Source organism: Xyrauchen texanus, chromosome 16 (assembly GCF_025860055.1).
Source record: "Xyrauchen texanus isolate HMW12.3.18 chromosome 16, RBS_HiC_50CHRs, whole genome shotgun sequence".
NCBI classification, from domain to species: domain Eukaryota; kingdom Metazoa; phylum Chordata; class Actinopteri; order Cypriniformes; family Catostomidae; genus Xyrauchen; species Xyrauchen texanus.
The window spans coordinates 12960707-12985146 of record NC_068291.1 but is presented as its reverse complement, the minus strand read 5'-3'; the positions used below and the strand labels follow the sequence as shown (position 1 = coordinate 12985146).

The 24440-nt window shown below is 36.1% G+C and overlaps 3 protein-coding genes across 3 annotated transcripts in view; 2 read left to right on the top strand and 1 right to left on the bottom strand.

Annotated features, from left to right (window-relative positions):
• The first annotated feature begins 566 nt into the window (after window positions 1-566).
• cipca (CLOCK-interacting pacemaker a) lies at window positions 567-7397 on the top strand. The gene is made up of 4 exons (XM_052145823.1): window positions 567-713; window positions 1713-1873; window positions 2109-2278; window positions 4931-7397. The coding sequence occupies exons 2-4, from the start codon at window positions 1828-1830 to the stop codon at window positions 5807-5809; spliced, it is 1095 nt and encodes a 364-aa protein (XP_052001783.1). The 5' UTR covers window positions 567-713; window positions 1713-1827; the 3' UTR covers window positions 5810-7397.
• A 5079-nt stretch (window positions 7398-12476) lies between these two features.
• Window positions 12477-17572, bottom strand: zdhhc22 (zinc finger DHHC-type palmitoyltransferase 22). Its single transcript, XM_052145830.1, has 3 exons — window positions 17466-17572; window positions 14763-15321; window positions 12477-13074 (listed from the first exon to the last, which is right to left on the bottom strand). The coding sequence occupies exons 2-3, from the start codon at window positions 15304-15306 to the stop codon at window positions 12788-12790; spliced, it is 831 nt and encodes a 276-aa protein (XP_052001790.1). The 5' UTR covers window positions 15307-15321; window positions 17466-17572; the 3' UTR covers window positions 12477-12787.
• A 565-nt stretch (window positions 17573-18137) lies between these two features.
• tmem63c (transmembrane protein 63C) overlaps window positions 18138-24440 on the top strand; it is a 69649-nt gene continuing 63346 nt past the window's right edge. Inside the window, exon 1 of the mRNA XM_052145815.1 lies at window positions 18138-18169. The gene's annotated coding sequence lies outside the window, so the exon portion shown is untranslated. The remainder of the gene's footprint in view (window positions 18170-24440) is intronic.

The following is a 24440-nucleotide window of genomic DNA, read 5'->3' as shown; positions in this document are numbered from 1 at the left end:
TCTTTTCATGTGACACCACTGAAGAAATGTCACTGCTACAATGTACTATACCTTTTTTGAAAAGGTTTTGAAAATGCAGAAAGTTTTCTGTGATGGTTAGGGGATAGAATATAAAGTTTGTACAGTATAAAAACCATTGTGTCTATGGAAAGTCCCCATAAAACATGGAAACCCAACACGTGTGTGTGTTTTACACTGTTTATAAGAGATAGATTGAGGAATACTAAAGAGGTTTGGGCACAACTCGAAAAAAACTTTTCCATGAAATGTCATTGCGTCGAAATTCATAGTTAGTATCTATGTTTTCAGCCTATCGTTGTTTGTGGTGAGTTATTCTGTAAACAGAAAAAAGAGAGGATGACGCTGCAACGCGTGCTTTATTCATTCTAGACGCTACAGTCACACTGCAAATTTCACGCCACATGTTGTAGTCACGTTTACAGTCGCAAGGGTTCAGATCTACACCAATCAAATGGCGATATGCAAAACAAAGGGGCGGGTCTTGCATTGTTAAAGAGGTGATGATAAACGGTTCTCCTGGTTACAGCCATATAGGTCAGCAGTAAAGGCGGAGCTACAGTTATAAACTCACGTTGCACTCTAGGCAATCAAATGTCCACAACAAGAGAAACATAAGGCTTGTTTTCACAAGTTAAGCCTCATTTCGTACACGGGACTTAACGAGAAGCGGAACCTAAAGAGAAGTACCTTTGGTAAGTCATGAAAAACGCGTGTTTTGTTCTGTAGTGTGTGTTTACGGAGGTGTCTGGCATCGTTTATGAAGTGCTGCAGTACTAGTTTCTAGATATTTAGTTATGTATTCGTATGTATAAACTGTTAACCATTAGATATGAAACAGCCTGTTACTGTTTTTGCCAATTGTTTTCAATATTAAGATGTATTTTGCATTAAAACATAACTAACAAAACGTCAGGTGGTTTCATGCGACTCGGTGTGCTCTGCATCTGACATATTGTTGGGTTTATTTGTTTTTCTTTATTTGTTTTTGATTTTCTCTTATCATTCACTCACCCTCATGCCATCCCAGATGTTTATGACTTTCTTTCTTCTGCTGAACCCAAACGAAGATTTTTAGAACAATATCTCAGCTCAGTAGGTCCATATAATGCAAGTGAATGGTAATCCAAAAGACTCCAGTGGTTGAAATTCATGTCTTCAGAAGTGATATGATGGGTCTGGGTGAGAAACGGATCAATATTTAAGTCCTATTTTACCATAAATCTCCACTTACACTTTCGCATTCTTCTTTTGTTTTTGATGATTTGCTTTTGTTGGTCATATCACCACCTACTGGGCTGGGAGGAGAATTTATAGTAAAAAGGATATATTTAATCTATTTTTGAATAAGGCTTTATATATTGATCTGTTTCTCACACACACCTATCATGTCACTTCTGAAGACATGGATTTAACCACTGGAGTCATATGGATTACTTTTATGCTGCCTTTATGTAATTTCTGGAGCTTCAAAGTTCTGGTTACCATTTATTTGCATTATATGGACCAACTTGCATTGTATGTACCTACAGAGCTGAAATATTCTTCTTCATTTATGTTCTGCAGAAGAAAGAAAGTCATACATGCATGAGGGTGAGTAAATGATGAGACAATTGTCATATTTGGTTGAACTATCCCTTTAATTGACATGAGTCATAAATGTACTCTCATTACACTGGCCTCTTCTCTTTCAGGGTTTTGACTTTCCTTCATTTAATCCGGTGGCTCTGTCCTGCTTTCAGTAACTGCGCAGAAGGACTTCCCATCAGACTGAACTCGAACAAACTAGACTGCCAGAGAAGATTCACCATGGGTAACAAACGGAAAGCATCCAATGAGTTCGACAAAGATTCAGGTTTGCCACTCAACTTATTTCCTGGCATTGTGTGTTGTTTTTATATTGTGGATTTCTTTACCCCTACATGTCTTTCAAAAATGCATTGATATGATTATAACAAATGCACCCATTGCTGAATATAATAATGAAATATAGTCAGTAATTAAATAGTTATATAGGTGTATAACTGCACATAATTGCAGCATCTTACTCTTAGCAGTATATAAATATAGCCTAATCTTTCAAACCATAGATGCCAGTTCAGGATATTTCAGTGCTTTGGACCAAACAGACTTTGAAGACATGGGACCGCGCAGCACTGCCTTACACAGGATGAAGACGTGTCGACAGGTGCCTTTTATTCCTGGCACACATCCAGGCATCTCTCCTATGATCGTAATGAAAAACTTTCTCCTCAAGCAGGTATTTTACACTAGGCTGATGCTGTCTGTTTGTTGTCACTTAACAACAATAGCTTCATTCCTCGTAATGTTTTAGTGTATGACACACATCTGTGTCTGTTGCAGAGTTAAAGCCATATATGTGTAATGTGTTGTAATGACAGCTCTTTACTGCAATGCTTTGATTGAATACTGAGCAGTTGCTCCTTAGAATCTACTGTTCACTATTTTATAAAACATGTCAATATACAGCCTGTCAAAGAGAAGATCTGTGAAATTGGTCAATGAATGCTATGATTTTATGCACATTGAATTGCTCAGGAAATAATATTATCCTGCCAGCCAGCTGCAAAAGGCAAAAGCACACCGAAAAGCACAACTTATATTGTGCATTTAAATCTATATCAAAAGCCTTTATTTATGAATAAGTTCTTTTGGAGATCAGCCAATTAAAGTTGTCATTCCCTTTCAGAAATGGTTTTGTTTAAAGCAGGCGATTGATCTGGTATATTTAAAGGAATGTTCCTTCTTCAATACAAGTTAAACTCCATTGACAGCATTTGTTGCATAATATTGATTACCACAGAAAATATTTTCAAATCGTCCCTCATGTTATTTCATGTTATCATGGTTACAGTAAGGCACTATCAATGGAAGTGAATGGGGTCAGTCTATAAACATTTAAAATACACAGTTTCAAAATTATAGCCACAAGACTTAAACATTATACACTTACCGGACATCGACACAGGACATCAAGACGCTAGTTTTAAGTTTAGCAACAGCGATAGCAGTATCATATGCTCATGTGACTTTAGAATTGTAAAAAGAGACAGCTGTGCGTAAAACTACGCCGTGGTCAATAAACGAGGTGCAGACATTCCTCTCGTTAGCGAAGAACCAAATGACGTGAAACGAAAAAGTCTTTCAGGAAGTGTCTCAGCTGTTAGCCGCACACGGCTACCACCGGACCTACCAGCAGTGTAGGGAAAAGTAAAAAAAAATAATTAAAAGTGACTACAGCCACGGCTGGAGTCCACGATGGAGGATGGTATGTTTTGTTATGTTAACTCTGTTCTCTGCTTGAAGATTTACTTTATTTAGTTGACCAGCTACTGGAAGCTTGCTTCTAAAACAACAGGCCAATTTAACTGTTACACTTGTGTAAAATCACCATGCAACAACTGCTTTATGCAGCACAATGAGCTAGTAGCTAACAGCTAGCAGTGATGTAATTGTTTATTGTTTTGTGTCGCTTTTAAGAAGATGTTGCGGCAGTAGAGGCGATCAGCCTATAATCCCACCCACTTTGAGGTGGCACTTAACAGCAGTGGAAAATCAAGCTCAGAAAAGTAAAGCGAGTAGAGTCGTAACTTGCAGTGGAAAAGTGCCATTAGTGTTGCACAGTAGCCTATACTTGTGCCATAGTACTGCCACAGACTCAAGCTTTATAATGACAGCAGTACCACAGTGTTTTTAATTACAGTTCTATGAACGGACCTAATTCTTATGCTGCGAGATGTTGAGGGAGAGCAAAGCATAGTCAAGACAAAACCATCAGAGACCTTCACCTTTAGGGGACGTTCACTCCGAATGTGTCCATCATTTTTTTTGTAAGCAAACGCTAAGTGGACATCTTCGACCAATGCGGCAATTTTCGCTGTTTTTTTTTTTTCAGTGTCTCATGCAGCAACAATGCATTTTTTAGATGCTGTGTAAATTTAAAAGAAAATTCAACCTGTTAAACGTTCCTCGAGAAACTCTCTAGCTGTTTTTTATCCGTTGCAGTACACCTGTTTTAGCCAAAGAATGTAAGTCATCATCAGTGTTTGGCGCACATCCAAAATTCGAATGCTTGATTTAGTATTCAAATCTATCTCCAAGAGCGTCTATCTGACGCATGTGTACATACTGCATATACAAACATTTTAACTTGTGCAGACAAAGCGCGTCTTCTGAGAGATTGACAAACTCAAATAAAAATCGATTACTGTCTAGAGTAGGCCACACTATTATACTACTATATTTGTCAGCCACACTAATCTAATGTATTGTGATTATCAGAATATATATTTATTATATACATTCAATTATTCTGCATTAAATTATCTATTTTGTGGGGCCTTTCACAGTAAATATTGATACATGCGATTAAATGCAATTATTTTGATTAATTAATCACCACATCATGTAATTAATTTGATTACAATTTTTAATCAAGTGACAGACCTAAAGTTTTGTTATAATAAATTAGCTTTTTTGAGTTTACCGGTGTTGTTCCAAAATCAGACTCTACCTGATTGGTTACTTTTCCTAAGGCTTACCCCTATACCTACCATAACCATACTAGGAGTCAGAATTCAGCATGACACCAGCTTTGTGATGTCATGGCAACAAAGTTATAATATTGGATATAACTTTACACTGATAAGGTTAGTAAGTAATTTTATCACGCTAAAATACTTTTGACACGTATAATGTTTACATCTTGTGGCTATACTTTTGAAACAATGTGTATTTTAATGTTTATGGACTGAACTCTTTCTAAACTGCAGTGATGTGTGTAATTAACCACGTAATTTATTTTTGCAAAAATATTGCCATAATCAACAACATTAGAGCTAAAGAGAATGTGTCATTTTGAAAAACTGCTCATTGATAATTCTTCTTCCAGGCTAACTCTGTGGCTCCTGCATTAAAACCTTGGACCTTAAACCCTTCAATAGATGTGGTTCCTCAATCTCCACTTCTCTTCCTCCAGCCAGTCATTCCCACTGGTGACTGCACCCCCCAAAGATCTGACAAGCAGAAACATTCCAGAAGGCATGTTCCCATGCAAAGCACCTTTCCAAAGATTGCCCCACATCCTGCACAAGGGTTTGCAGTCGACCTGGCTCCCAGTGCCATCAATAAGAAGTCAAACCACAGCCACAGTGGAAGACATCAACAGCACAGTCATGGTGATAAAACTTTCCAGAGTTCCACTTTGAAGCACGATGAGACATTTGATGGTTATAGTGTTGACACCAATGCTGTCTCTTGGGGAGAAGTCAGTCAAACTGTCCCAGACATGAGTGAGGAAAACTCCTCATCCAAGCTTTCTGATTCTCAGGAGCCTCATACCACTACTTCACCATTCTCGCTTTGCTCTGACTCGTTCCTCACTTCATCACCTCAAAAGTGTCCCAATACAACAGTCACCGAGAGTAGTGATGCAGAGAACATCTCAGAGGCCCACTCTCCAAGCTCTTGCAAACGCAAGCGCTTCTGCAACACATACAATATTTTGAATCGGTCAGGGTTGCTGGGCATCACACTGCGTACCAAGGAGCTTATTCGACAAAACAAACGTTCACAGGCCCAACTTAAGAGCCTTCAAGCTCAGACTGACCTCTTTTTGGAGGCCATTTGTAGCGGAGACCCCAAAGTCTGGACCAGATTGCAGCTAACCCTCCAGAACTCTGGAGACGGCGAACTGAAGGCGATGGAATCATTGGTGGACTCTGTAAGGGATGCAGGAGCAGACAACACATCTGATGGTTGTGTGGTGTAGTGGAAGGTCATTTACTTGGCAGATTTAGTCATGGATCATTTAGAATATAACTTGACCAGTTTCTTACTCTTTTCAGTTGGAAACATCAAAGAATCTTGTTTAAAGGTAGTTGTAACTCCATGTGTCTCTATTTTGAGATCAATTAAGACCTAAAGATGCCATGGGCATTGTGCTATTTTGATTTCAGATTTGTTTTCAGATTTGGCTAGTATTTAAGTTATAATTTATTTGTTCAGAGTTGCTTATGCAGCAGCAGTGAAAGTGACAAAGAAAATCAGTTCTGCACAGTTGGGTGGCTTCTAAACTGTGTAAATACACACAACTTATAAAAATAATTTATGGGCCCAAAGTTTGGAGAATGATATAGCTGCAGACAGAGCTCCAGAAAGGGGTGGGAGCTCCAAACCACCAGCAAAGCTATAGGGAGCCCCTAACCTAACCCTTTCCCTGACCCTAACTGTGAGTGGAAGTGACGCCCCTTTTCGGAGTTGGCGCAACCCCCCTTTAGAGTAACCCGGCCCCTTCTGAAATTACCCCACCCTCTTTTGGATATTCTGCCCCATTTAGAGATCTCCAGCCTGCAGCTATACCTACTTGAATGTTTAGACAAACTGGCTAATGAAACCATATCTAATAATGCCTTTGACTAATCACAAAGATTATTGTTAACGATGTATTTGTTAGCATTCGTTAATGCATTAGGTATCATGAGCTAACAATGAACAATAATCATATACAACATTTATTAATATTGGTTCATTAATACAAATACAACTGTTTATTCTAACAATTCATAATGCATGAACTAATGTTAACAAATACAACTTCTAATAAAAAAACAATTAAACAATATTAATAAGTGCTTAAAAATGTATTGTTTGTAAACTAATGTAGTAAGATGATGTTAGTAAATACATCCTTATTGTAAAGTTTTACCCATTGATGTTAAGAGGATTATACATGTGCACAATACTCATCAAATGCTTTTTAACTTCAAAATGTAAAATTCTCAAATTTTATAAAGTGCATATTTGAAACTTGTAAGAATTTATTTGAACTTAACATTATTTGTATGTAACGGCAAGCCAAGTTACATTATTACTTTGTTCTCAAATGAATCTCCAATAGTAAATATTCTTGTTACTGGTATTTAGTTTGGTAAGACCAATGGACTTTGAGAGTAAGAGTATAACTTTTGTGTAGTTCAGGGCATATTTGAAAATCGCATTTGTGTGGTGATTTTTCTTTCTTGCCTTGTTCTTCTTATGGTAGTGTTTTACATTTTTTACAAAGATTGTGAGTTATCTGAGCAGATTTACATTTTTAATAGTATAATTCTGCAGCAATCTGCTACACTGCATGCACAAAGACTGGTCATTGTGTTTTGGAAAGCAGGTTACTAATAGGCCTTTACAGGAGAGGTCAGGTGTGCTATTTACTTGTTGTGTAATGAATGCATTAGATGTGATATATGTGATAAAAGTGTACATTTGTTCTGTGAATTTTACATTGTTTTTGGGGACCTTTGAGTTGTATACTGAAATGTGTTTGAATTTGCTTGCCACAATAAAAACACACTGTCTTGATCTATCAGAAGAACACAATGGTGCTGAATGACACACATTTGCTGTAGAAATCTATGCAATAGCCTTGTTTATCATGAGTGTTGTATTGAAGTGCAGTTTTGTATTCTATAGGTGTCATTTGACTTTTTATGTGCCTTTAAAAGTAAAGGCATTTTAAATACATGTTGGTCACATGTGTCATATGAAAATTTAGTAACAACCTAGATTTATAATTAAATCACAGAAGACTATGCTTCGTACTAAAAATATACGCCATATTTGTTCATGCCAAATACACGTGCAGTACTGTTTTTTTTTTTTTTTATTGCAAACGACATAACTAAACCAATACACAAACAACTTGGTCTTCTTTATTAATGTGGTTAAAAAAATTGTAATTTTTTTTTTTTTTTTTTTTAACTAAACCAAGCATAGACACCCAATCCGGTCAAGATATACATGATTAGTATACATGATTCTCCTAAGGGACGTTGAAGGCCAGGTTTCAGCACATGGTTGAGAGCGATGCAATCGTAATCGCGCACTTACAATAATTGAAACGTTGACACGAAACTTAATCGCGTACTGCTGTTTTATAAGAGGGTTTCTATTACAGTGATGTGACCCTCCATTATTACTAATTACTTTGTACGTTTCTTGGTGGGGGCTCATAATTTCATAATCATTGCTTCAACTGTTTTACAAATCACCACGACCATTTGCTAATCTGTAGTGATTTTGGGCAAAGTGGACATATTCAATGTGACAATACATTTGAAATGCAATGAAGTATTATAAATAATACATTAAACAGTGCTGGGTAAGTTACGTAAAAATAGTAATCGATTAAAAATGACTTCTATAGAATTGTAATCAGATCACTTTACTTATTACTTTATTGAAAAAGTAAAAACATTACAATTACTTTAATTTTAAGTTACTCTCTAAAACACCAATCTGCTCAACATATTCTATATAATGTCTATATTTCTTCCTTGTTCATGGTTACAAGTCAAACACTCCATCACAATGACTCGTTACAGGGCCATAATTAATATATTCTACATAAATAATATATTAGAAATAAGCATAACCCTATAATTCCCTTAAAAGTAATTACATGAATTGAAAGTCAGTAACTGAAATCTGATTACAAGAATTTAAAATGTAATACAGTACACTACTTTTTTGGGCTAAAACATAATTAGATTACAGTAACTAATTACTTTGTTGTTTGATTACATCCAACACTGACATTAAAGTATGTTAAACATTTGCCGCAATCCCAATCAATGTGTGGCAGTCGACCTAAACAAGCTTAGCTCAATTTGTTGTGAGTAATTACCTTTTTAGCACGTTACGATTAGGAAGCCATTATTGTCATAAAAACTGAAGTTTGGATAACAAGTACAATACTAGAATATCAGTAACATATGCTCTTTTTTTGGACTCGTGCTTGATTAAAAACTTTATCAGCAAGTTCTATAGTAAATTAGGTCAACATTTATTTTAGTCGTATGAAAACTTCTAGATGAAATTAATATTCCTGGTTTAAAACAAGTAACGCTCAAACAACAGCATTTGTGGCATAATGCTGATTACCACAAAATATTAATTTAGACTTAAAAATACAAAATTGCAGTTACAGTAAGTGGCTTCAATGAAAGTAAAAGGGTCCACATAAACCACATTGTTTTAAAAGTACAGCCGCAAAATGTAAACATTAAACTTATTAAAGTTCTCTGTGTAAAGTTATATCCAATATTACAACTTCATTGCCATGATGAAGTAACGGTGAGATCCCTGCAAGCAATTATTTTCACACTAAAAACATGCACAGTAAAATGGTTATATCTTGTGGCTATAATTTAGAGAAAAAATATATATTTTCATGTTTATGGACTGGCCCTATCGACTAATTGTAACCACGATTTTTGCTTTTGTTTTAAATAAAAGAGGGATTAGTTGATTTTTTTTTATAATCAACTAACGTGGCAGTGACAGTAAAAGTAGCACTTACTGTATAATAACTTTATACAGTAAGTGCTGCACACATTCCAGCCAATCAGAATCAAGTATTAGCACAGATTATGGTATAAATATCTATATATGCTCTATATATTGTATACACACTCACTAACCACTTTTTTAGGTACACCTGTACACCCACTTATTCATTTGATTATCTAATCTGCCAATCGTGTGGCAGCAGTGCATACAATCATACAGAAACCGGTCAGAAGCTTCAGAAAAAATCAGAATGGGGAAAAAATTGTGATCTCTGTGATTTGGACCATGGCATGATTGTTGGTGCCAGATGAGCTGGTTTGAGTATTTCTGTAACTGCTGATCTCCTGGGATTTTCACACACAACAGACTCTAGATTTTACTCAGAATGGTGCCAAAAACAAAAAACATCCAGTGAGCGGCAGTTCTGTGGATGGAATCGCATTGTTGAAAGGAGAGAGTTCAACAGAGAATGGCCAGACTGGTTCGAGCTCATAGTGTTCCTAATTAAGTGCTCAGTGATTATACATATGTATATATATATATATATATATATATATATATATATATATATATATATATATATATAAATGTAAAGTAGGGGTCTGCCACGTTTTGGCAGTGTAATAGTGTGCTGATTACTGTGTATTGTTTTGTAAATAATGATTCAACACATCCACCCTTTAATCCTGACCTTCTTTTCTGATGTTACGGCAGCTAATCACTGCTGCACAGAACTAGGGCTCGAATTGAGTTTCAACACAGCGCTGATAGATAAGGATGCACCGATCATGATTTTTCATGGCCCATTCCAATTGCCAATTGTTTACAAGCAAATGGGTCAATTCTAATTTTTTTTATTTGTTTAAGCAACAGTCAAGAAAGAATAAATGATTTAATCAAAAAGATGTTTATTTGCTCTTTTACAGGCCATACTGGCCTTAAATGAAAAAATATCAGTAGCTATGTGACATTAGGGGCAACAACTGCATATTAAGAACTAGTGGTGCACCGATCAGGAAATGTGAGGCCGATACGATCTCCGATTGTTTTAACACTAAGATCGGGCGATAACGATTTTTTAAAAAAGTGCCCTTTGCCACACTTTTGCAAGTTACATGCTGCAGATATATGTTTATGCCCCACACATTAAAATTATGGTAACACTTTACAAAAAGGTTCAATTTGTTAATCTTATTTAACAACATTACTGTAGTTAACATGAACTTATTTACAACATATTCTATTACATTTAAAAAAATCAAAAGTTGTATTTATTTACACTAAACTTAACATGCTATGAACTTACAATGAACAAATGTAATTTTATTAACTAACATTGATTAATAAATGCTGTAAAAATATATTTTTCATAGTTTGTTCATGATACCTAATGCATTAACTAATGTTAAAGAAATGAAACCTTTTTATTAAGTTTTTAAAAAATTACATTAAAATTACATTAATTGTGAATTGCAAAAATGTTTTTTTTTGTATTGAAAACCGTTATTAATAGTTCTGTTGTCAATATCAAAGGGTCATTGTGATATACTGGTAACCAGTAAAAACACGAGAGCATCACACACAGCAGAGATACATTCAAAAATAAGAAAAATATATTCATAACAAGCTCTAAAACTGCTCCAGTGAGAAATCATTCATATCTATGATATTACTGTCTTTGGCGTTTTGCTGTAACACAGGTCACTAATTATTAAGCAAATGGGTGACGGCGCGGTGCCGATATTGAAGGTTAAACAGTTACATCTGTGATTAGTGTTATTGTGACTAATATTAATCTGATTTAATAGTTCAATAGATTGAATCCTCACAAAACAGCACTGAGATGAGTGACTGATGAGATATTGAGAGCACCTGAGTGAGAATATTGAAGGGAGTGAAGCTGAAAGTGCTCATGATCGCTCAAACAGTCTCTATCGCTCAACACAACGTCTGATTGTCATGACTCACGACACGTATTTGCATGTTTATTTGTTTAATTCGTTTTTATATCCGTTTGCAGCCAGGGTTGGGTGGGTTACTTTTGAAATGTATTCCACTACAGATTACAGAATACATGCTGTAAAATTTAATTTGTAACATATTCCGTTAGATTACTCAAGGTCTGTAACGTAATCTAAATACTTTGGATTACTTCTTCAGCACTGGTAGATTTTTTCACTTGCTTTGACTATAAAAACTCTGCCAGTACAGTAAGACAAAATACACATGTTAAAAATATATTCTCTGAAAAACATAAATATCTTGTGCAGTGTTGTTTCTAAAACAAGATAAATCAAATTGAACTTGTTTTAAGGATTTTTTGATATTTTTACAGGAAAACAATAAAAACATTTATATCAAGAATATGATTTTTGCCCTAATGTCAAACGTCTTACTAGAAAAAAAGATTTACAATTTTCTTGATAAACAAATATGATCATGTCTGGGAACATGTGCAGGTAAAATGGCTAGAAATAGCATTTTAGCTTAGCGTAAAGCTGACAATTTACACAAGATTTATTTCTATTTCTTCTGCTCCAAACTTCTCTGTCTGCTCGTATGAATGTAACACATCATAAGAAAGTGTTTCTCCGCTGTTCAAAAGCACTTTGAATGACATAATTTATATGGATAAATGTTTTCCATCTGAAAGGACTAAATATTAAACAAAACAAATGACAAAGTAATCTCTTCAGTAATCAAAAATACCAATGATTTAAATTGTAACTGTAGTGGAATACAGTTACTTTTATTTAGTAGTTTAAGTACGTATTCCCCTATATTTCGTAACTCCCCAACCCTGTTTGCAGTCTCTTTATTCTCTCAGTTTTCATGATGCAGCGAGTCAGAATTACTACCGTAACGACTCTAGAAATTGGGCAGCTTAATTTTCATACACGTGTAATTCTTACACATTTTTAAAGCCAAACCGGCATATTCATTTAAATTACATCATGTCTGAAAGTTTACATTCGTGAATGTTTAGAATTGCCAAAATTTCACCCTCCAGAGGCCACACTGTCATGCATCAAGAGCTAAGCAAGCGCTCATTCATTAGAGGAGCAGTGTGTATGTGTGATTCCCCGTGTGCTGCAAAACAAATCGGCCCTAGATCTAGGCACGATTGGCCGATCGCAGATTTAAGAAGGATATCGGCTGATTCCGATTGGTGGCCGATCAATCGGTGCACCCCTACTGATAGACATTGATATGGGTAGTACTGTACCATATCTTTACATAACACTCTCCTAATTTGTGCAGTGATGACAGAAACCCACTAAAAATCTAGATCAGCTGGATGGTCTTATACAACTTTAATTAATCGAAGCCCTTATCACACACAACAATACAGGTCAAATTATGATGAACACAATGATATGGCAAAAAGTGAGTCTTCAGGTCTTTAGTCATGTTTGTGGTCATGGTAGATCTGCCAGTTGCCAGGTATGGTCTCAACAGTCTGTACTGGCAGGAAAAGGCCCAGAGCCCATCGTGAACCAAAAACGTCACTCAGGTTGGCCCGCCAGGTACCACGGCACTCTGACAATTGACCTTTTTGCAGCTCACACCAGGTCTGCCCTCGGGCCACTAGTAGAAGTTGTTGACAGCAGAAGCCAGCACTCACAAGCCCTATACCCAGCCAGATATAAAGCATTATAACCAGAAAGAACTGAAGACCTGAAATCAAACCTGGAGGGAGGAAAAGAAAGATAATTGTTACCAAAGGTTTAAAGTAGTAGTAGATCAGCCAAAAATGAAAATTCTGCCAGTATTTTGTCAACAACATGTCATTACAAACCCTTATGTCTTTCTTTTTTCCATTGAACACAAAAGGTGAAGTTCTTTTCCATGCAATTTCAAAGAATCTGAATGGGCACTGAAGCTTTCAAGCTTAACATTTTTTTCTCAAAAACATCATAAAATTGGTACATGGGTGAATGACATGTCACATGATACTTTTTTATTTAGTTTTTTGTATGGATCTATTACGTTTTTCAAAAACACATTAAAGGAAAATTCTGGGTTCAATCCTAGTTAAGCTCAACTGACAGCACTTACAATGGAAGTGAATGGAGTCAGTCCATAAGCATTAAAATACACATTGTTTCAAATGTATAGCCACAAGATGTAAACACTAATGGGGCTTTTCCACTGCACAGTACAGCTCGACTCGACTCTGCTCACTTTTTTAGGGTTTTCCACTGTGGATAGTTCCTGGTACTTTTTTTAGTACCACCGCGGTCGAGGTTCCAAGTGAGCCGAGCCTATACTAAATGTGGAGTCAAAACCCTGCAGATCACTGATTGGTCAGAGAGAATCCTCACTACCAGAATCACTTTTCCACACGGGACATCAACCCGCTAGTTTTAAGTTTAGCAACAGCGATAGCAGTATCATTTGTTCACACGACTTTCGAATTGTGAAAAAAAATGGCTGAGCACAAAACCACGTTGTGGTCAATAAACGAGGTGCAGACGTTCCTCTCATTAGTGACGAACGAAACGAAAAAATCTTTAAGGAAGTGTCTCAGCTGCTGGACGCACACGGCTACCACCGGACCAACCAATAGTGTAAAGCAAAACATTTATTTAAAGTGACTAAAGAACCATCTAGGACCACAAAAGCCGGAGTGGTTCAAACAGAAGAAAGAAGAAGTGGTTCAACCAAATGGACGCTATCTAGACTGGCGAGCAATGGGAGGGAGAGTGTTGTTGGAGTCCATGATGGAGGATGGTATGTTTTGTTACGTTAACTCTATACTCTGCTTGAAAGCTTCACTTTAATTTGTTGACTAGCTACTAGAAAGCTTGCTTCTAAAACAACAGGCCAATTTAACTGTTACACTTGTGTAAAGTCACCATGCAACAACTGCTTTATGCAGCACAATGAGCTAGTAGCTAACAGCTAGCGGTCCTGTTATTGTTAATGGTTTTGTGTTGTGTTTAAGATGATGTCACGGCAGTAGAGGAGGCGCAACTATGACGATCAGCCTATAATACCACCCACGTTGAGGCGGCACTAAACTGCAGTGGAAACGTAAGTTCAGAAAAGTTGAACCATAACGTGCAGTGGAAAAGTGCCATATATGTGTTGATATGACTCTAGTGTGATAAAATTGCTTATACGGTTTACCTGCATTGCATTGTCTTGCTAAGCATGTTACAAAATTTGATATAACGTTACGAAGTTCAGATTAGTAAGTGATTTTATGACATTACATTCATGTCAACATGTATAATGTATTTTAATGTTCCACAGAAGAAAAGGATACAGGTTTGGAACGACATGAGGGTGGGTAAATGTTGACAGAATAAAATGTTTTCCCTACAAGGAGGGAAATGACAGACAAGTCTCAGGCAAAGCTGAATCAAACTTACCAAGGAAGAAATAGCCAGTGGTCAGGGGCAAAAGTGTGAGGAACGTCAATGGGTTTTCAAAAGAAATGGAGTACTCTATTGTGAAATAGGCCACCCCAATTACCAAGGAGTACAGGCAACAACAGGACGTATAGATGCTGAACATAATAAAGTAACGCATGTTCCTATTCCCAATACAATTTCCTGTGAAAAAGCAATGGTGGTCCCGTTTAAGAATCACCTTCTTACACACTTTACAGAAGTGGCGTCCATTCAAGAGGTAGTGTGCATCTATTCTGTCTGAGCAATCCGGTGAACAGACCGGAATAACGGTCTCATTGGCACTCTCAGATGGGTACCGTATAGTCATAGTGTAATTACCCAGAGCATTCCCCAGGAAGAACAGAAAGACGGCAGTGTGGACCAGCATGGAGGGACTTAACGCTACACCTGGGGTTTGGAAAATAGTGGGCATGAACAGGAGGAAGTAGAGGGCGAATGTGACCACAGTGGCAGTGTAGAAGTATGCAGGGGCAATCACGTTGAGTAGTCGAAGTTTAACCATCCTGAACAACAAAGCCTGTTAAATTAATGAAAGAATATATTAAACAATAACACCATTTATTGCATAGATTGTAGCTCATATTATCTGGACATGAGCAACATATGTACTTGCCATAAAATCCTACATTTCATCTAGGCTTCAGTCTTATCAAATTATGAATTTTCCTACGAAATGTCAGTTGAGAAGGTGCTACTGATGCAAAAATTACAAAAGAAGCATATGTTGCTGACAGACTGTAAACTTGGATTCAAATGTATTCTGCTGCTAATGAACAGGTCTTTGATATTTTGCTATCTAAACAGAAATTCTTTACCACTTGCAGCACAAAATTGGAAGGTCGGCTGTGTAATTCTTTCTATGTTAAAATGTTTTTTACAAGACGACTATAAGGTGCGGTCACACTACACTTCATGCTTCATTCACTCCCATTCAAACACATTTAACCACCGGGCTAATATTGTTTAGGTCCCCCTCGTAACACAAACACAGCCCCAACCCACTTCTCACCACAATTGTACAGAGCTGTTATCTGAGTTAATGTAGACATTGTCAGTTCAAACCAGTCTGGACATTCTCTGTTGACCTCTCTCATCAACAAGGCATTTCCATCCACAGAACTGCCGCTCACTGGATGTTTTTGTTTTTTGCACCATTCTGAGTAAATTCTAGAGAATGTTGTGTGTGAAAATCCCAGGAGATCAGCAGTTACAGAAATACTCAAACCAGCACGTCTGGCACCAACAATCATGCCATGCTCCAAATCACTGAGATCAAATTCTGTCCCCATTCTGATGGATGATGTGAACATTAACTGAAGCACCTGACCCGTATCTGCATGATTTTATGCACTGCACTGCTGCCACACAATTGGCTGATAAGACAATCCCACGGATGATTATTAGTGCCAGAAGGGCTGGTTTGAGTATTTCTGTAACTGCTGATCTCCTGGGATTTTACACACAGCAGTCACCAGAATGTTTTGTTTTGGTGGCACGAGAGGGACCTAAACAATATTAGCCAGGTGGTTTTAATGTTTTGGCTGAACAGTGTATATGTATAAATATGAAAGGGGTGTGAACATTGTTGAGACTTAAAGGGAATGCAAACTTATGTATCTTCTCAACTATATATATATACTGTTTGTTAATCCTCTGATTAATGGGTTATCAGCTGTCTTCGTTTTCTTCTGCTTTCTATCTTGTTTCTGAATAACCATCTATATCTAGCAATTATATGATTTGGTGACTAAAAACAGCCATTTGGCCACAATTATAATTTTTTTAGTCTGGAGCCCTGGCCATATAGCATATTTCACATTAGTGACTTTACCATTCCACTTTAAAACCTATACATTATTAAAGGGATAGTTCACCTAAAAGTTAAAATGATCTCATCTTTTACTCACCATCATGCCAATCCAGATGTGTATGACTTTCTTTCTACTGCTGAACACAAAAGAAGATTTCCAAAAAAAAAAGGATTTTTTTTTTACTAAAATTTCCACTTTCACTTTCTTCTTATTTTGTTTTTGCCGATTCGCAATCTTTGTGAATATCGGCACCTGCTGGGCAGGGAGGAAAATGTATAGTAAAAAGTACTTACACATTGATATGTTTCTCACCAACACCTATCATATATTGCTTCTGAAGATCACTGGAGTCCTGTAGATTACTTTTATGCTGCCTGTATATATACAGGCAGCATAAAAGTAATCCACAGGACTCCAGTGGTTAAATCGGCCAGAACTTTGAAGCTCCAAAAAGCATATGCTTTTTGGAGCTTCAAAGTTCTGGCCACCATTCACTTGCACTGTATGCACATACAGAGCTGAGATTTCTTAATTTGTGTTTTGCAGAAGAAAGAAAGTCATACACATCTGGGGTGTCATGAGGGTGAGTAAATGATGAGAGAAGTGAACTATCCCTTTAACGTGATACACTGCACCATGACTCAAAAATGTCGATGTCAGACAAAAAACTAAAATGCTTTGATGCAGTTTATGCATTGCATATAACAATATTTTTCTAAGACATGTCACCACTTGTTTTAATTTGACAGTTTGTATGCAGGGTTATGTTTTAGATAAACATACTGAATTAATATAAAGCCTATATAGCATCATATGTGTGAACAGAATGAGGATGTTGCTTGATAATTACCTGACGCCGGCTAATTCACACGAGTCCAGAAGCGCATCCCTTACTGCAGATGAAAACAGCGCTCAATTCATTCTGTAAACGCAAATCTGTTATAATTCTCATCGCCGTTATATATTATGTATCTATTTGCGACGTCTCTGAATTGTTTAGCACCGCCTGTTGGTGTGGAGACAACAGCCTCATTCGCTAATAAGAAAGACCAATACACTAATATTAAAGAGACATGCAACCTATATGCACTGGTTATATGTTAAGCCCGTTATAAATATTTATTATTATATAATTTGAGATGGTTTGTATGTATATTTTACCTGTATACCGTGGCGCACAATGTGCGAGTTGACTGATTAGTAATTAGCATGCACGTGCTTACACTTTTCACCAGCAGATGACGGTGTAACATAACGCTTGTTTCAGAAGGATTGATTCCGTTAAAGCTGCGGGTCTCTCACAAAGATAATTAATGCCTCAATATGAATGTGGAATTCTAAGAAGAGTCTTTATGTCAACAAACTTACACCTGCGAAATGTGGAAACGCATAGCCAAATATTTTGTTTTTACTAACCCGACCCCTTAATCGTGTTGATAGAGTGTCACTTTATACACGGTCCCTAAACAGATGGGCGCTCCCCGTGTGTGCTGGTGCTGATGCAGACAGACACAAGCATCTAACCGGACATAAACCACTGGAGGTGTTGTAAAGGTAAGCCGCACTATTGTTCTATTCACATCGGTTACAGTGAGCTATAGTAAATTAAAAGGAATCAAGAAGGAAATGACTTAATAGACCGTGAATACGTTTAACGTAATATGTCTGAACTTGAAATGTATTAAAAGTGGGCGTATTGATTAACAGTTGAATTATCGTTTAAAAAACAAAATAAAATCTGATGCAGAAGATCTATGCTTGGATACGAAACAGAGAAGGAAAGGTTGGTAATTCAATATATAAATGCGCAGGGTGTCTGAAAATACTAGGAGTGCATTGATCGCATCACATTAGTCTTTTTTGTTCGTCATCGCAGGTTCAACGTCACCACGAGCCCCTCTGTTTCATTGCACCATGAGTGCGCACGTTGTTCATTTATTGTGATATTCTAATATTATTTTATTGAAGTTATGGTTGCTCTGGTGTTACGGACAGTGTATTTCCCAGTCCTCTCATGCTGACAACAGAGAGTTTAATGTCTGGATAATTTATTGAACAGGGAACATTCAGATGTTTACCAGAGGTGGAAAGTAACTAATACTACTCTCGTTACAGAACTTGAGTAATTTTTTTCATATTTTTCTACTTTAAGTATAAATAAATAATAGTAGGCCTACTTTTACTTCGCTAAAGTTATTTTTAACCACAATTACAAAGTGCAAAAAATACATAATATTTCAGATTTTTGGGGGGGAGAAGAAATAGGCAAGTTATAAGGAATAAATCAGTTTATAAACTCAAATGCGCTGTTCGCAGTCCGACGGAAGCCCGCAGGGCATAGCGTCATGAGCACAGCAGCTTGCATAAACTGCCGCCGGTGTCCTCTCTTCTCTAGCTTCTCCAAGATATTCTGCCCTGTCATTATACAAGAACTGTAAAAGTGTGATTTTCTGCATATTTAATTTTATTCTGGAAAGGAGTCGTTCATTCAGGTAGCAGGAAACTGTTTGATCACATTTTGCCATTGATCAAACTTCACTCGTTTTAGGCAATGTTTTAACTTTGCCAAACTTTAACACAATGTATTTTGACATATATTTGGGGATATCTTGTTTACTTGCTACTATATGTCTAAAACAAACTTTTTAAATACCTTGGTGTCGGAAACTAACGGGGACTCGGGCCAAAAATGGCACCGAAATGGACACAAATATCCCTGAAATTCGAAATATGGGGACAAAAAATGCCCATGCAATGAGTTCCTGTGCTTTATTAATGATATCTGATATAGTTACATACATTGCGATCTTCTTTTGACTTTTCATTGAACATAATTTTTATTTTTCCTGCCTATCAATCTGCATCAGTTCAGTATTTTAATCCCATGTTAAATTCCATAACTGTTCGTTCCTCTTGTTGAAAATAAACTGTCCTAGTGGGTAACACTCTCGCGCACAGTGCTGTACTGTACTTCTCTGCCCTGTGCTGCTGTTTATCTGTCTGAAAAGCCTCAACTGCTAGAGACCAAAAGTGTGCAAGGGATGAATGTTATATAAAGAAGGTGTGAAACATAATGTATCTACATTTTACTTAATAATAATAATAATATCTCAATATGTTAAATAACCATGATGTTAATTAAAACATTATTATTACAGCTGTAATACAATAATACATATACAGAACAACCACTAGTGTTTGAATCAGTCATATCTCTCATTAAACACTGTGTGAAATGTTTATTTTTGCCCTATTTTATTCAGTTGGCATGTAGGAGTTGATAACAGTTTGCTTAATAATCTCATTCCATATCTGGATAATTGCTACAGTATCATCGAGTATAAATTTCCTCCTCTATGATATTGCATTATACTAGTTTTGTATAGTATGGTAACTTAATAGCCAAAATACTTGGACATACGTGAATGAGATTAAACCTGAACTAGGAATGTTTCAGTCACAATGCACATTATGTAGTTTAAAGACATTTAGAGACATTTAGAATGTTACAAATGGCTATTTTTATTTAAATAAATGTTGTATTCTTAAAATATTCTGTTTGTCCAAGAATCCTCTTGCAGCAGTGCAGGTCTTTGGCATTTAGAAGCTGCTAGTTTAGGACCTGTGAGGAGTTGGTTTCTCAATCTAGAGACTGTGATTTACTTGTCTTTTTGTTGTGCATTTGGCCGTCCACTTCCCTCTCTATACTGGTAAGAGATTATTTTATCAATACAGTAATGCATGGACTGGAATAGCCTTCATCTCTCTAAAACAATATACTTTATGAGAAAATAGAATTTTAGGAAAAATTTGGAAAAGTTTCTTTTTGGCCATTTACTTGCAAGTGTAAAGCAACTTGTAAGAACTCAATAGCTCAGCATATTGGGAATACCCCACTGTATTGTGATATCTGCATGTAATTAATGCATCTTTAGTGAAATTAAGCATCAATTTCTTTCAAGAACAAAAATGTCTTAGTGTTCTAAAAATGGAAGTGTATATACTATATATAATATCATTTTCATTAAATAACTTTTAACTTAAGTACTTGAGTAGTTTTTCAGCAAACTACTTATTTACTCTTACTTGAGTCACACTATTTCTCAGTACTTCTAGTTGTACTCAATTAATTATTTCCTCAGTAGTAGTACTTTTACTTAAGTAAAAATAAAATAATCTGTACTTTTTCCACCACTGATGTTTGCATCTCAAATCAGAGGATGGGGCGGATAGATTTCTCCACGCTGTTTCCTTGAAGCTTTAATGATGCTCAAGAAGATTCATAACTTTCAGATTCAGATATATTGTCTCTCATCTTCCCCTTGAGAATTAGATAGTATGCACCTGTAAAGGGTTGTTTAACTTTAGTGAATCTAAAGAACATGTCCTGGTAATATTTTCAGTCAAAAACAATGCAAGTGAATGGTGGCCAGATTAAGGTCCAAAAAGCACATAAAGGCAGCATTAAAATATTCCATAAGACTCCAGTGGTTAAATCTAACTTATTACCATTATTATTACTTTTTGGGGTGAACTATCCCTTTAAAGTAAGCTTTGTTTTCTTCAAGGGATAGTTCATCCAAATATTTTAATCATTACCTACCCTCATGTGGTTCCAGACTCATATGAACAACTTCCATGGAACACAAAACTAGATGTTAGGCAGAATGTTAGGGACTGCACTGCAAAAAAAAAAAAAAAATGTAATAAAAAATAAATAAATAAATAAATAATAATAAAAAAATAAATAAATATATATATATATATATATATATATATATATATATATATATATATATTTTTTTTTTACGTGTGTGTATATATATATATATATATATATATATATATATATATATATATATATATATATATATATATACACGTAGAGAGTTAAGTGTTATTTGATCTGTTTGTGAGTGAGTATGGACAGAGATGTGTTAATGATCGTGTTGCGCTTTGGAAGGGAAAAAGAAGGCTAGAATTTTGTGTTTAGGTTCAGAATGGCATAATGTGTTGTAAGAGTGTTTTACGTGTTAATTTAAGATTCTTGAGTAAACCTGTTAAGACAATGTCCTGGTCCTATTTAACTCCAAAATCAAAAGAAACAAATAAGAAATGATACTTTGCATATAGATAATGAGGCATATGTTTTTGGCAATCAAGATGTTTTACATTGTGACATTATTTTCATGACAGCACATTTTACCCCCCACATCTCATTACTGCAACACACACAAAAAAATTGTAATTATAATATTCTCATTACTGCAGTGTGGAAAAAAATGATAGGCTATATTTTTAAAATGGTAAAGTATTAAAGGGGTCATGAAATTCTCTTTTAAATAGTTTTATTATCTTCCCTGAGGTCCACTGCTAATCTAAGTAAAAAAAAGTACACCAAAACTGACACACTTTCTCTTGCCCTCTGTCTGAAACACTGTTCTGGCCTTAGCGCCTCCTTAAAACTTCAACGTAAATGGCCACTATTATGAATAATAGTGTAATAAAGCCATATTTGAAATTCAATTGGAAGAGAATGAACATGGTCCACGATATTATAAAACACAATTTCAGGGTTTACACATAACGCACATCCAACACATAGCATCCGAATATATTGCACTGTTCATTTAATGAACAACTGTAACACTCTATCAACATAAACTACTTAATCAAAAAATCATGACATTTGAAATATTCAGAATAGATGGACACACATACAGTATTACATCACTGGAAATGCATCAGCACGGTCAAAGATGTTCATCTAGTGCATGTTTACATACACAAACAATTACAAATAGTGCAGATTAGCAAAATAATACTTCCATTATGCGTTTGTGCTTAAAACAACAAGAGGCAGAGCAGCTGAAATGAAAGAGAATGGCATCTCCTCTTCAGAGTTGTAACTTGACTCTGTGTCTTTAAAAGCAGAGGTCAAAGACGTCTGTTTAGTGCAGTGATACTCAAATGGTGGACTATGTTCCATGTCTGAAACTAGCAAAGGGTCAATACGGACTGAACAGCATCAAACTTAACAGTATCGAAGTCAATAAATAAATTTCAGACAGCTTTCAAACATGACGACTGGGTGCTGTTTATCAAGTTCAGCGCAGCCTCTGTCTGTCTCTAGCAGTGGTGAAGAAACACCAGTGTTCTATCCAATCGCATGTGTTTATGCAAATTAGTCTCATGATGAGATCCACATCCTATCTAATTGTGTGCATTAGGCCGTAGCAGAAAAATACAGTGAGCAGCAATATAGATACAAAGTGAACTTCATGCGCCTGAAATGAATCTGACCATTCAGCAAAACCTGGTTTGTGACAAGACAACCTGCTGCTTCCAGAGTGCCTTTAAACAATTTAAATGGTTTCTGTCTAAAAGTGCCTTTATTATGATTATTATGATACGTAAGTCTTTCACAAACAGATTATTTTTGTGAAAATTAATGAAAGATGCCATCATCTCTGGCATAGATGGCAAGGAAAAACAACCGGAAATGTGATATTACTAGTAATGTAGTGGAGCTCTCATGAGAATGTTTTCATTATTTCATATTTATATTCCATTATAGGCCTACTTAACTTTAGCTAACGGTATTTACGGCTTTACAATTGTGATGTACATTGTTTGCTGTTTGTAGATTTCCACTTTAAGGAAATTCAGCATCAAAACAAACAGATGATTTTATCTACATTTTTTAGGTAGAATATTCCCCAAACCCCACTAATTTGGTTTTGTCTCTGGGGCCCCAATGTAATAATCCTCACCTAATTTAAAAAAAGAATGTTTTGACTTTACTCTACTAACTGTCACCATGTAAGTTATTGTCCTGACCTTTGCTGGGAAGGAAATGTAGAGACCGGACCTCTTGGAACTTTAATTGAATATCTCTGGTCTAGTCATGTTTTTATACAAAAATTATTTGAAATAGTCCAGAAGGGTCTCCTTTGGTGTTCAGGAATAGATATGGTGCGTTCAAAAACAACGCGAAGAAAATGTTCGCCTCACATTGCTCGCGCGAGACCGCTGGATTATAAATTTGTGTTTAAACTTGCGTTCGCACGAGTAACGCGAACCCGCGAGTATTCCCCCTTCTCTTCTGGAAAAGGACAGGAGGAGGGGCTTCCGTTGTATTCATGTCTTCCGTTACTCCCCAACCCTGTACATAGCAGTCTAAAAGGTCTTTAGCATGTCACAGAAGGCTACATCAACAACTGGGATTAAAGCTCAAGTATGTAACTTATGTAACACAAAAAAAAAAAAGAAAAAAAGAAAATCCCACCCACAACTCACACCATTGGATGAGTGACTTTGTGGGGGCGGGTCTAAGCGGGTCGCTCAAAACAAACGGGGGAATTTTTTATAGTCCCACATAGACACAGTGTTTACAGTTTTCAAGAAAATAAATATATGAATGGCTTACTTATAGTTGTCTCTGCATATTAAGCTGGGATAGAAGAAAGTATTTTAACAAGCTGAAAAAAAGTATTTTAACAAGCTGAAAAAAGTTACACATTTCAGCTTTAAGGCAAAGACGCAACGGTTTGCTACAGAATCAAAGCACTGTCTTATCATGTTCAACTAAAAAGAGGGCAGCAGGAAGTTGTGTCATTCTGAAAATGTAATGTAATAAACTTTTAGACTTTGGTTTCATGAAAAAAATCATCGAACGAATTTATCTGTTTATTAACGGGTTACCAATGTTTAAAAATAAAATTTTCACTACGGAACAATTGAAAGGGACTTTGTTCCCGTTTTTGGTTAGGTTCTGCAAAAATGTCCTTTGTTTTTGGTTTTTGTTTTGTTCCTTTGAATGTTT